At 34.3% G+C, this 15,048-nt stretch overlaps 1 protein-coding gene across 1 annotated transcript in view; it reads left to right on the top strand.

The window, feature by feature from the left end:
• The window catches only part of LOC106465455 (E3 ubiquitin-protein ligase TRIM9-like), a 72,546-nt gene that overhangs the window by 31,802 nt on the left and 25,696 nt on the right, over window positions 1-15,048 (top strand). The window contains exons 2-5 of the mRNA XM_013925685.2: window positions 3,902-3,997; window positions 6,062-6,295; window positions 8,024-8,180; window positions 13,894-14,033. Of these exons, the coding sequence (XP_013781139.1) occupies window positions 3,902-3,997; window positions 6,062-6,295; window positions 8,024-8,180; window positions 13,894-14,033 (627 nt within the window). The remainder of the gene's footprint in view (window positions 1-3,901; window positions 3,998-6,061; window positions 6,296-8,023; window positions 8,181-13,893; window positions 14,034-15,048) is intronic.

Below are 15,048 nucleotides of genomic sequence, written 5' to 3'. Positions count from 1 at the left end.
ATTCTTCACAGTTCGTTTTATTTTTTGTATAAATAAAATGTATTTGGATTTTCGTGTTTAATGTATAGAATCTAAAGATGTCCTCATATTTCCTTATTTGACAAACTGTTATTACGAGATTATAAACAGTAGTTCTGCATAATTACAAATCCAGATTCTTTTATGTTTTGATTGTCTAATAACATTAAAATAGAGTTGTTTGTGTATATCAAGTTCGTGACTCAAATTTATATGCGGTTAATATAAAGATAAATATGAAAATAGACAGTAATTGAAACGAGAGTGTGCTGGGTGAACACTAGAAATCAAAGCATTCTAAAGATTAATTTTGTCCTTAGTTTTCCGTACTGCTGGGCGTAGTTCCAAACGCGGACACGATAATTACTCGAGATAGGCAATGTCGTTCTAATGTAGATAACAGTCTGCATAAAACAATTTGTTGCTATTCAAATAAAACCCGATAATCTCGCCTGTAAAAAACTTATTGAGTATATACTTCTGACATTAAGCATTGTATAGGAAGTCAGATTAAGTATTGTGTACAACCTCCTGAGATTAAGCATTGTATGTAGAATTATACACGGACTTTTCTCTAAGTTAAAATACTTTTATTTGCGAGCTTTCGGCCCTTGTTCCGGAGCCGTCATCGAGCTACAAGGTAAGTATAATTCTACATATTCATTTACCTATGTTATGAATAAAAAAAAAATAATTAAGAACTGTATATTAAATTCTGTCATTACTTATTGTATATTAACTCCAGTCGCAAGTGTTGCATATTAACCACTGACACTAAGTATTATGTATTAACTACTGACGCTAATTATTGTATATTTACTCCTGATACTAAGTATCATATATTAACTACTGACACTAAGTATTGTATATTAACTACTAACATTAAGTATTGGATTTTAACTTCTGACATTAAGTATTGTATATCCACTACTGCACTAAGTATTGTATATTAACTCTTGACATTAAGCATTGTGTTTTAACTACTGACACTAAGTATTGTATATTAATCACTGACACTAAGTATTATGTATTAACTACTGACGCTAAATATCGTATACAAACACCAGACGCTAAATATTGTATATTAACCACTGACGCTAATTATTGTATATTTACTCCTGATACTAAGTATTATATATTAACTACTGACGCTAAATATCGTTTACAAACTCCAGACACTAAATATTGTATATTAACCACTGACGCTAATTTTTGTATATGAACTACCAATACCAAGTATTGTATATTAACTACTAACGCTAATTATTGTATATTGACTTCTGTCGCTAATTATCGTATATTAACTACTGACACTAAGTATCGTATATTTACTACTGACGCTAAGTACTGTATATGAACTACTAACACTAAGTATTGCATATTAACTACTGATACTAACTACTGTATATTAACTACTAACACCAAGTATCGTATATTAACTACTAACGGTAAGTATTGTATATTAACTTCTGACGCTAAGTATCGTATATTAACTTTTGACGTTAAGTATCGTATATTAACTTTTGACGTTAAGTATCGTATATTAACTTTTGACGTTAAGTATCGTATTGAGTCTTGTTGTAAATAATGTTTAGCAGTTACATACATAGAAATTCATGTATATATATATATATAAATATGGATGACTTTAACTGAAATAGTAAGTCACAAGTGGGCAGAGAATGTAATTACACTTATTCTATAACCTGATACGAACAGTTTTTGATCAGCCTTCTTAAGAAGAGGTAAGTTATTTGAAACTTCTCCAGAGTAAGTGCATTAAACACTTATCTACTCAGTATAAATTGACTGTCAGATAGACATTATCTAAGCTAGTTTATTTAATAATGATGCATCGTACTCAGCTGATGGTATTTCCTTTAATCTCACTCTATTCACGTTCTCGCGAGAGTAAGATATGAAAGCTTTTTTTTAAGAACGTATATATAAATATTAAATATTTAGTCGGTGCATTTTTTAAGACAAAGAATGGTTTCAAACCGGTTTTCGACATTTCGCGTAGTATATTATTAAATAAAAACAGAATTTCCTTGTTTATTTAGTAATAAAAAAAATTTCTACAACTTTATAATGTTGCTTTCTAGAAGAAAGTGATTAAAAAACTCATGAGAATTAACGATGACATTTGGTATCTATAGACAAGACTCATTATGTAATTTTTGTAGTGCATACTGGTGTATAGAAGACATATTAATACTAGAAATAAACGACATTATAACCCCAAAATGTTGTTTTTATGTAAAGCGACACTCAACGTTTCGCTTTACAGCTTCTTCAGGAACGTTCACTAAAACGCAGACCGAAACTGACAATACAAAGCTTAAAAAAAAGCTTTGAAACTTTGTACTGTCAGTTTCAGTTTGTGTTTTAGTGAACGCTCCTGAAGAAGCTGTAAGGCGAAACGTTGAGTGTCTAATTAAATAAAAACAACATTTTGGTGTTATGAGCTTGTTTATTTTTAGTATTTGAATATATACAAGACTCGAATATATGAATGCCAATATTGTTTCAGGGGCGATCTCTTTATTCATACAATTATAATTACGTTTGTCTTCCTAAGCTTCGGTTTTTCAGTTTCATAAACAATTGTTGTTGTTGTTGTCTTTATTTTTAATTTTTTAAAGTACATTATCTCTAAGTTTTATAAATAATTGTTTTCATTTGAGTTAAAACATTTTGTTTGTAAAGCACATTACCTCATCAATGTGACTGTGAAACCTTATAAATAATTTATTCTTTTAGATATACTTTGTGAGCCTATTATAAAAACTGTTTGCAAACCAGGTGAAAAAAACATGCCAGACAGTTCATTCAGACTAACTGTTGTTATAGTATTCATAATTTGTAACAGAATCTAAAACTAATCTTGGAGTGGGAGGGGTACATAACTAACTTATTAAGATGTATTGGTCTGAAATCTCATCATGCAAATATATGATGAATTTTACGATGCCACTAAACAAATCATGATGTATGGAGATTTGTTTTTCAAACTTTATGTAGATTGTCCGTTTTGAATCAAGAGTGGACAAGAAAGATGAAAAAAATCGAACTTCCTTTATTACGGATCGGAATAAATATTGCTAAAAACCACTTTGTTTATTATACGCTATGGTAGATTGCTGAATCATCAAAACCACAGAGTTATGATGCTTCTATACTCTCTGATCGAATTCTTCAGTAACTGATAGTATCTGGCGATCACCCACCTATCAATCTTACATCGAGCTTCTGACGTTGCCCTGACTACCTTTTGTTAATCACTATTGCCCCTTTATGTTAATGATACGATAATATGTTAGCTTCTTTTTAGAAAACAAATCGTGCGTGTATCACAAGCACCTGACTTTGTTGTACGACTGAGCATCATTGTATAAGTGCCTTTATGTCAGGGTTACAAGGTTAACGTTTTAGTTTCTTTAATAAAAACTGTTCAAAAACCGTGCTCATAAAAACAGTGATAAATATATTGTATCTATAAATAGCGGTAAACACGCACTCTTCAACCTTATAGTTAGAAAAAAAACTTGTTTGTCTCGGATCTCACTTTGACACAAGCAACAACGTTCAATTTACGAAACTGGTCAACAACCTATATGAGCATTCCAGTCACCAAGACGCACCGTACTCTGATAGCTTCTACGTCATCTCTGTCATGTGTATATTCACTCTAACGGTCTTCGTCAGCATTTAGATGTGGATAATTACTTCAATAGTTTTCTTAATTATTTCATTCATTCAGGCTAATGGCTAAAAAAGCACACCCTTAATTATTTAGTTTTTGCTGATTATGCCAGTAATATACACTATAAATATTACTTTATATGACAAAAATGACTAATTTAACTTATTTCACCACCAGACGGAGCTATCTCAGAACCTCCATGTGCTCTCTGAGAAAGCAAAGGGAGCAACTGAGTTCATCCAGAAGTTAAAAGGGATCGTAGATAAAGTACCGGTAAGTAAAATTAGTTGAGTTACCTTGTATTTAACGTAATGAGATGGATATTCTAGTACATATCATACAAAGTCTGCTGTTGTTATCATGTTCCATTAGTTCAAAATATTGTCTGTATGTGCACGTGTGAGGTCATAAAACATGGTTGAGTTTTAAAACACAACTGGACTCAGACTCACTGGAATTGGAAAAAAAAGATTTCTCCAATAATTTATCCAGACTTTCTAGTGATAGGTGCATAAGGAGTTACTTGTAAATAATGGGAAAAAATATTCAAAATCTATTTATTTATTGATCATTATCCTTTACCATTTATTCTGTGTGAAGTACGGCAGTCAGTCTTTTGAAAAAGGCTATATTTGTGATTATGATCAGTATGGCAGTTTTGGCGTGTGAATACAGCTGTGTTTGTTGCTTGTCTTCAGAATGGTGGTCTTGCTTTGTGAATACGACTGTTTATTGCTGTGTTCGGTTTGGAAGACTTGTTTGGTGAATGCGACTGTATTCTCAGATGTGTTCAGTGTGGCAGCCTTGTAAATACGGTTCTGTTCGTGGCTGAGTTCAAAGTTGTAATCTTGTAAATACGACTCTGTTCGTGACTATGTTCACTGTGGCACTCTTGTCTTATGGATACGATTCTTTTTTTAGATGTGTAAATTTAGGAAGTCTTGTTTTATGAATTTGACTCTATTCTTTGATGTGTTCAGTGTGACAGTCTTGTCTTTTAAGTAGGGCTATATCTGTGACTGTGTTCAGTAATAGTAATCCTGTCTTGTTAATACGGCTATATATATATTCATGATTGTGCTCAGTGTGGTAGTCTTTTACCGTAAAAACGGCATGTAGATCATGTCTGTGTTCAGTACGATAGTGCGAATACGGCTCTGCTTGTCTTTTCTTGAATATTGACACAGTTTATTCACAGAAACTGATATTCTAATAAACATTTAAAACTGAATATGGATATATTTTCTATTGAAGGAGCATTGACATATGTTCCCCACCAAAGATAATTTTTAGCATATCTTCTCCTCCAACGATCACTTTTGACATCTCCTCCCACAAACGACCAATGTTGATAAATCCTACCAACCAAAGATAACTTTTGAAATATCTACCCCACAAACAACCAATTTTGACAAATCTTTCCAACTAAAGATAACTTTGAAATATCCACCCCACGAACGATCAATCTTGACACATCCTCCCAACCAACGATAACTTTTGAAATATCTACCTCACAAATGATCAATCTTGAGAAATCCTTCCAACCAAAGATAACTTTTGAAATATCCACTCCACAAACACCAATCTTGATAAATCCTCCCTACCAACGATACCTTTTGACATCTCCATCCACAAATGATCAGTCTTGACATATCCTCCCTACCAACGCAAACTTATGACACTTTTGACATATCGTCCCTACCAACACTCATTTTTGAGATATCTTCTTCATTAACGATCACTTTTAACATGTCCTCCACACCAAAGATTTATTATGCATGCTCTGATTGCAACGTATATAATGCTGCTAAGTTAGCAATCATTACTGGCGAAGGCTGAAGATAATACAAGCATGCTATATTTAAATCAGAAAAAGGTACGGCGTTTATTTCGTTGGCTTTACGTGGATGGAGGAACGGCGTGCATGTGCGTCATTCGTTGGCACTAAGACAGTAGCAAGGGAGAAAATTGGAATGGCTGTCAAGCCCATAAAAATGAGAAAATGGATAAAGGGTTTTACAATCCCTCTGGTGAATACCAAAGAACCCTTGAAACTTTCATGGTGACCAGGGATTGGGAAAGTGGGAATTTTTCGTCAAGGACAAACAAATAGACACTTAGACATAATGTAGATACAGTGTACAAAACATGAGTGCTTCCGATCAGTGTCAATATCTGTTAAATAAATAATGTTACAGGAGCCTCATACATATATACTTACATGTATAAACACATATTTTGATTGAACTTTGATGTTTTGCTTACAGTTTTATGTTTAACTTGAACATAAAATAAAAATCTTTTCTTTCTGTGCTCTGAGGTTTATCTTACTTCCAGGATAACTGTGCTCAGTATGAAAGCAGAATCTCAGCTGACTGCGACCTGATCATCGAAGCCATCCACCGGAGAAAACTTAAGTTATTGGAGTTTGTTTACCAGGAACGCGACTCGAAAATAAAAATTCTCCGAGAGCAAATTTCTCACTGTGCGTCGAAGCTCCAACATACAACCGGACTTCTTCAGTTCTGTATCGAGGCTTTGAAGGAGACTGACGCAACGGCTTTTCTTCAGGTAAAAACTGTTGTTAAGTGTCTTCGATTTTATGAAACAAGCTGTGTACGTACTGGTTACGCCATATGATAAAGTAAGGCAAGGCAGTGTTACCCATTGTAATAAACAACTAATAGCTATGGTGTCTGATATGAATTTGAAAGCTTGTAAATGGTTATGTATGTTAAAGTATTTACTTCTAGTATTGCCTGAACAAAAGTTATATTTCTTTTTTGTTGATAATTATTATTTTTTCACTGAAAGGAACAATAGAAGAAAAATGTGTTTAGTTAATCAAACTAATACATGGTTTTCTGGAGGATAGCACCGGTTTCTGTAGGATAGCACAGGGACACTTGTAGGATAACATGGGTTTCTTTAGGATAAAATAAGTTCTGCTTTGCAAGCTATGAACTTAAAATGCTTGGACTCCAATTTTCAAAAATATGTAGTATAATTACTTTTACACGACTCTTTCCACAACCCCCGAGCTTAAGTTAATCAACTTTATTGAATCCAACAATTTTAGACGAATTTTCTAAGAATAGGAATGATTGGTGTTTCCAAGTAATTATTAATAATACAAACACAAATTAAGAAAGTTATATAATTAATATACAACAATGATAGTACAGAATTTTTTCTTTCACTATCCACTGCGGATACAACATTTTATTGTTATAATAAATTATATTTTGTTAAGAGCATAACTAAGCCTAATGTTATGTGATATTTTTTCTTTCACTATCCACTGCGGATACAACATTTTATTGTTATAATAAATTATATTTTGTTAAGAGCATAACTAAGCCTAATGTTATGTGATATTCATGGCATATCTTTTTTTTTTTGAAACACACACCGCATGTTCAGGAAATATTTACTGAATGATTGAATCTGAAAATATTACTTTGGCTGAAAGACAGACAGAATGCACTATCATAGGTATATATATAATATAAACATGTTGGGTCGAAATTTATTTTAATTTAATCTCACGGGTTGAAGAGTTTGATTTTCCATGATATCATGGGTTGAAAATTTTGATTTTCCATGATCTCGTGGGTATGGGTTGAAGAATTTGATTTGCCATTAATCTTCATTTTTGTTAGTTTAACCAGAAACAGACATGCGTTGTATCTTTTATTCTTTTAAGTTGCGCTAAAATTATTTTTAATGAGTCGAAAGTTCTCGAAACGTTAGACATTCGGTACTCTTTTCAACAACCTTGGAATAAAAGGACTTTTTCATAATCTTAAGTAATGTAGCTTTTAACAGAGAAAACAAAATGTGTTGGGCTGTGTAATACATAGAACTGAACAATCCTCTCAGTTGAAGCCGAGTACTAGAAAGAGACCCATTCCATTATTTGTTTAGACGAACAACAGACTAGCTTTACATAGTGTATATAAATAGCGTTTCCTCTAGAGACACTAATCCGGCCAGTCTGACGAGTTTTGATATTGAGCGAAAGGCCTTGTCATTAGCGGCGCACAACAAAGTGCAATTGACACATTATTCTACACTATAATTGATATTATTATCCGACTAATGACACTCCAAAGCTAGTTTCTTGACTGTACCATCCATCTTGAGCTTACTGTTTCCAATTCGTTCTTGTTAAAACTTCAGAATTTTAGAAATAACTTGGACCCTGAGCGAAGCTTCAATCAGTCTCTGACGACACTTAACTGATGCATGCAATTTAGAAAACGTAAAATAACTTTGTTTGGTTATCGTTTGCAATAGGTCGGCTCTTCATTAGTGGATAGGGTTTTGCAAGTGGACATGACTTGGCACAAGGAAATGACCTTCGTACCAAGAGTATCGGACGAGATTGACCTGAACCTTGATCATCTCTCTGTTCTACACAGTATTGAAGAAATGACCTTTGCCCAACTGAAAGGTAAGTTTTCTACACACGTGTGCAAAGTGCGAAAATGTTAATTAAATACGAAAACTTGGTGTTGTAAACCAACATCTCAGGGAGATACCAAGATATACGAAAAATAATTATATAAAACAAGGAGATACCAAGATATACGAAAAATTATTTTCTTAAAAAAATTTTGAAAAAATAGAAAGAAAAAAGAATTGAAATAAGATATTCATGCGAATGTAAATCAAAGGAACGATTGAAATGATGAAGCTTAATGTGAATCATAACCTAAAGAACCACATGATTATGTTGAAATGTTATAATATATATCTACATAGAATCCAAAATGCTATTTACATATGTCAACATCAGTCAGGTCGTAAAGGCCGAACGTAGTCTGGTACTTGGCATGATCGGTTTCGAATTTTCGGCTGTGGGCGCATTATAAAAGTAACAGTGAATGTACTGCTCATTGACTGCTCTCCTTCCGATGAGTAGTTGAAAATTAGGGATGGCTATGCTCGTAACTCAGAGTCTCTAATCAGGTCGTTTAGCCCAAATTTTGCACAAGGTGGCGCATGCCTTACGTAGGTCGTTTCTTTAACGTTCAAAGACCAGAGAACAGGAAGCTGGAAGATAAATGTTTTATTTATTCTGAAAAATATTTAAAAGTTATAATATTATATAGTGTTTCTCGCTTTGTTGTTACGTGCTAAGTTACTCAATGAGCTATCTGTTTTCTGCCCATCGCGGGTATCGAAACCTAACTTTTAGCATTATAAGTGTTCAGACTTACCGCTGAGACACCAGGAGGCGTTATATTGAAGTCGGAGTGCGGAGTGTATAAGTCACTCATTCACTCAACTTACTGTCTTTTAAGTTATCAGCCAATTCTTGAGAAAAATCATCTTATTAGTTTGTCCGACTTTGGCAATGTAGATCACTATGCTCTGCATATTTATTATAAATCTACATTCATGATATTATAATATATGTTTCGCACGTGTAAATCACTTGGCTGTTGTCAAGTTACGGCACTGTTAACATTTTTTGTACACAGAAAAGAAGAAAAAAAGCCAAAAACATAACTAAGGTAATCGTTTGTTTTTTGTTTTTGTCTATGTACTCGTGTATTTTTATTAGAGGTTAAAAGAATGAATACGAGACATGTACAAGAAATACAAGCAACAGTAGCGTCGCTAGGCACTGGCACAAGGGGCCCTTGCCCCAATGCTATTTGACAGGGCCTCAAATCCTCAGTTAGCATTTTGAGAAATCAAAAATAGAAAACCATGTTGGATATCATACGAAACGTCGAAAATTCCCGCGCCTATGGGCCCAAGCACCGAATATTGTAAACACCCAGCGACGTGAAAACCTCAGGTTCATTAACTTGCAAGTGCATGCTACTAGCTTTCTCTGTGTCGCATCAAATTGTGAGATTGTTTTGGCTATCATCATTGACGTGTCGAGCTTTGAAGATACAAACGAGTGTGCACTTTGATGGAATAGACATTCAAAATGTTGTGGTCAGTACTGTGTGAACCATAATGACCCTTATGAACAGGAAATCAAACGGAGCAGATGCTCAAGCAATTAGATGCACCCCCCCCACACACATTCAGATGATTATACACCTTCATCAATTTCTGAGATAAAGAGCTGCCTGAGCTAACTGGCTGCCAAACAGAAGAAGCGGCAAATGTCTTTGGCGAGAACGTTATAAACAGTACAGAGTGGGATGGAGAACTTTATCAGTGACATAGCTCTTAATGAAAACTAGGGCCAGAGATATGGCAACAAACTTAGAAGTTTGCACTGATAGCACCACACTGCCAAATGAAGCTTGTGCTAATGATAAATAACACTGACGATTTGTCAGAACTAACGGTTATACGTCGACATATGACCAAGAGCACTTTACTTGACCGTTTCGTAGAGCTGTCAGGGACTTTGTCGTTTCATAGGCAGTCATTTAGTTGGAGGCACACCCACCTAGCACGGATGAACTGTTCAGAAAAAAAACAAGAGACCAACAAATTCGATCAGATGTCTCATTGCTTCGTAGCGTCCGTAAAGCGACCAACAAACTCTATACTTAGAAATATAATTCATATTTCGTTGTTGTTGTTTTTTAAGCAGTACAGTTTATTATTGGACCCCAGTTGTGTTAATAAAGCACCCCATACATTTTGGTATTAAACATATAGATTATATTTTGTTTTTACATTACGATAAATATGCATGTTTTGATCTCAAATCAATATATAACGTCTTGCTACTATGATAGTTTGAGATGCTACAAAGTAATTATTAACAGTAACTCGGTTAGCTCAGGTGGTAGAGCACTCGCTTGGTGCGCGAGAGGTCTCGCGTCCGAATCTGTGGTAGCACAAAATCCCGCATTTACTCTAACTCTGGATATTTTATTCTTTCAGTACCAAAACTTGGTTAGTACGTTCCGAGTACATTCACCGCCAACTCATAAAGTTTACCTGAGTGTCATCATTGTTTGTTTTTTTAGGGGGATGAGGGGTCTAGGATCTCACAAAGAGTGTCTGTCTTTGAAAAGGTCTTGTTAGTTGTTTAACCAACCGTACATCGTTGGAGCACTTTGAGCAAAGGTCGTTCCTCTCCGTCATTGTGGTACACTGAGTTTTGTATCTATGTCACTGAGAAAGGAAACATTGGCTAAAAACAAAGTACATAAGTCATTGTGAGATAGAATAACTTCACTCTAACCTGGTGTCTTTATAAATACCGGAAGTTTCCAGAAACCGTTCTTTAAAATAAGAAGCATGGTCAAAGATGAAAGTAAGTGTCACAGGAACTTCTTTTTGTCTTTTTCAACGAACTTGAAATTATCAGATATCACTTACACACGAAGGGTATTGTTATCGAGAGATAATAAATAACATATACGTTTCTTTGAAAATTTTGACGAAGGTAAATTTAGAATTTAAGTATAAATTTCGTTGTTGTTTTGATCCTGTAAGAACTCCTCTACTTGAAAATGACCGCTGTTATTCCCGGTTGGTTCCTACACGCAGATCTAGGGGGAGCGATGGCTCCTCCTGCTCCCCCCTCAAGTTACTGCGACACTGTAATAAGTGTAAAAATGAGAAATACTTCTAATGTTACATTTGTGGTACATAATTCTAAGAACTTATGAGAATAAGAACATGTTATAATCTGCCATATCCAGTGTCGGGTACGGCATGGCCAGGTGGTTACGGCACTCAACTCGCAATCTGAGGGTCTCGGGTTCGAATCCCCATCACACCAAACATGCTCGCCCCTTCAGCCGTGGGAGCGTTATAATGTGACGGTCAATCCCACTATTCGTTGGTAAAAGAGTAGCCCAAGAGTTGGCGGTGGGTGGTGATGACTAGCTGCCTTCCATCTAGTCTTACACTGCTAAATTAGGGACGGCCAGTGCAGATAGCCCTCGTGTAGCTTTGCGCGAACAAATAAAATCCAGTGTCGACGAGATCCTTCTCCCAGTAACAGCGGATTAAGTGTATTAACATTAAGTAATTATGATCAAACTTAAACGTTTATTTTTAAATAGAAAAACATTTTGATTTGAATCTAACTATAACACATTGTAATGTAATTTTAGTTTAATATTTTTCAATTCAAGTATATTTCTAATCTTTATTGCACTTTAAAAATTTACTATTGACTGTGTCTAGACCAGTAGCATCTGGCTAGTTCCAGTCATGCTGGACTGTCTCTGTGTTCACTTTCACTTGCATTTCTTGAAAGTGTACCTTCCATTGTTACCCACTCGGATTTTCATGGGACACAAAGCTGTCTTAAGCCTTTGAAGTTCATTATAGAGTAGAACTAGCCTGGTGTAAGTTTGTATCCATACAGGTATGAAATAGTGTTGTTGTAGGGATTTTTACCCGGCAGTTTTGTAAACTAGCCTTTTGTTTTAGTCTTATCTTTGGCCTAGACATCATTTTATTTTTCCTCGTATTGCCACTGCAATCCCTTAATTAGTTCAGTTGTGAATATAAATATTAGTCACTTAATCTGTCTTTATTTAAATTTAGAGGTAAAACGTTAACCAAAGGACAAATGTACTCATTATACAAGTGGAAATAAAATATATTTGCATATTATATAAAAAACCAAAACTAAAGTCTAATCAAAACATGATTCATCTACACGATGTCATTCTACCACTTCACATCACGGTCTCATGTCTTTGATATCTCCAACAACCCTTAAACTATCTTCGTCCTGACTAGGTCCTTTCTCACTTAGTTATTTAGGGTCTTTTAAACGTGGTATTGTACCGAGCGTACCTTAATGCCCGATCTGTGAATCCAATGATTCGAAATTAGTTTCCCGTATGACGCAAAAACGGCTCTATGTTTTGAAGCCGAGGGTGTGTTAGAACAGTAACAGTCAAATCCTATTATGTAATTAAAGGATATTAATCCCAGAGTTGGCAGTGGGTGAACTATCTAATCAGACCAAGATTAGGGGGATTCGCAAGTAGCCCTTGCGTTACTTTATGAGAAATTTAAAAAAAAGGTGGGGAGGGATAGCACGATATCAACGTATATGTGTTTTTATTAGCTCTTCTGTCTGTACGTGGGAAACTGAAAGAAAAAAAACTTGTTTAAGAATCTTTAGTTTCAGATAAAAATTAGCGTAGGAAGATTACACTAACAATAATATTTCGCGTGTATCTTAAACAACTCTAAGTCTGTTATTTGTTACTTTATTATATTTGTATTTACAGCAAAGATACTAAGGCTATCTAACTTTGAACCATTGATCAAAAGAAATTCCTTCAGTCATCAGTAACCTTTCACTCACCATCCACACTAAGGGATTGACGGCCATTTTTATAAATCAACAATAGTTTAAAGTGGTGGAAATATTCGTGGTATCGCAGGATTAGAGCCCAGTTTGGTAACCCGTATCCCTCTCTTCTCAAAAGAGACACGATAATGGCTATAGATAATTACTAAGTACTTGAATAATTTTAAAAGTATTACCGTTTGGTTGCAGAGATATATTCTAATTCACATTTTCTTCGTATTGGGGAAAGAAAAAGAAAGTAAAAAATGTTGAACGTTCAAGTGACAGCTGATTTACAGCCATAACTAGGGCTCAGTTTGGCTCTTAACTCATTAGCACCATAGATTCTTGCAAATAGCAGAAACGGAAAGAAAAAACTGCTAAAATATTCAATGCACAAAGAGAATCATCTTCAATATTTCTATTTTGTGTCATACCGAAAAACCATCCTCAAAATTTCTTAGTTGTGTCACATCGACCTTTGTCATTACAGAACAATATCATTTAGTAAGAAACAGATTTTTGTTATATAAATCAATTTGTTTAGCAAGAATGTGGCAGAATCGCTTAATACAAAGCGCGCTTGCTTTAAAACATACTGAATAAATTAATTAAGCCGTCCAAATTTTGTTTGATGTAATAAAAAAAAAGTGTCAGGCATCTACTAACGCAAGAAAGTACTCTTATTTTGTCAAGATGTTTGAATGCCACCTAGGTATTCATAATAACTTCAATTTTCTGATTCGTTTTAAAGAGGGTCAAACACATAATTTCAAAAATCCAGTTATATTTTTTGGTGTCAAATTACTTTTTCTATACCATTTATTTGATATTATAATTAAGTCATATCATCAATCAGTTTAACTTTTTTCTCCAGTATAACTTATGTTTATATTTATTTATTTCTTTTGCGGTCCAGCACCAGGGCCTCCAATCTTAATACCGGAAGAATGTACAACAGAAAACAACACTATTACCGTTGCTTGGCAACCTCATCTTTGTAGTTTTGTGGAATTTTATCAGCTAGAGATAGCTGAAACAGACAAAATGGAATTCAAGGTGAGTAGTTATATTACTCGCATTCACCCCAAACCAATGTAATGCGTATTATCTTCCCCCGTGTTTCTGTATAATAGTCGCCTTGAATACATCACAGACACATTCAACCAAATGCAGTGACTCATTCTTACTTACACATGAATAATACCGTTTCTAACTAACTTCCCCTCCCCCACAAAACGGTCAACTGTGACCCCTGGGGTTTGGTTGTTATTACAGGAAACTTTGTTACGTACGTCTAGTTAGCTTTCGCTCCAATACCAAACACAAAAGCCTTCACTTTCTTCAGTTCTACATACTTACTAAAAGGCTATTGTCTATTATAAAAAAAATTCCAATAACAACAAAACAATTTCCTCAAGGAGAAATCAAGAGTAGATAGTCAAAAGCAGCTCATATGGATTATTTCTACACGCCACTCTGTTATATGTCAAATATACCAATTTATTGTAACCATAACAACTACGCCGTATCATTCTTCGTTCGAGGTAGGTGTAAACAATACGCTTAAAAAGTGAAGTTTTTTCTGTGTTCTCCTCCTGGCTTTTTTTTTTTTTTGGTTTGGTGACAATGTTTCGGGCATTCTGCTGAGTTCTTCGTCAATTTGAGAAAGTTGAGTGGTGTAACAGCAGTAGTCTCAAAACTAAACAAACAAATACAAGAAAAGCAGGAAAGGTAATAAAAACGCATTCCATACTTATGTGATGTTCATATTTTCTTAACTTATTTTGTCCTGTAACTTCATACATTTTTATTTTTCCCTTATTTTGTACTGTAACTTCATACATTTTTATTTTCCCTTATTTTGTCCTGTAACTTCATACTTTTTTATTTTCCTTATTTTGTCCTGTAACTTCATACATTTTTATTTTCCTTATTTTGTACTGTAACTTCATACATTTTTATTTTCCCTTATTTTGTCCTGTAACTTCATACTTTTTTATTTTCCTTATTTTGTCCTGTAACTTCATACATTTTTATTTCCTTATTTTGTACTGTAACTTCATACTATTTT

This window comes from Limulus polyphemus, unplaced genomic scaffold (assembly GCF_000517525.1).
Source record: "Limulus polyphemus unplaced genomic scaffold, Limulus_polyphemus-2.1.2 Scaffold1951, whole genome shotgun sequence".
Lineage (NCBI taxonomy): Eukaryota > Metazoa > Arthropoda > Merostomata > Xiphosura > Limulidae > Limulus > Limulus polyphemus.
The sequence above is the reverse complement of the archived record's forward strand: the minus strand, read 5'-3'. Positions and strand labels throughout refer to the sequence as shown.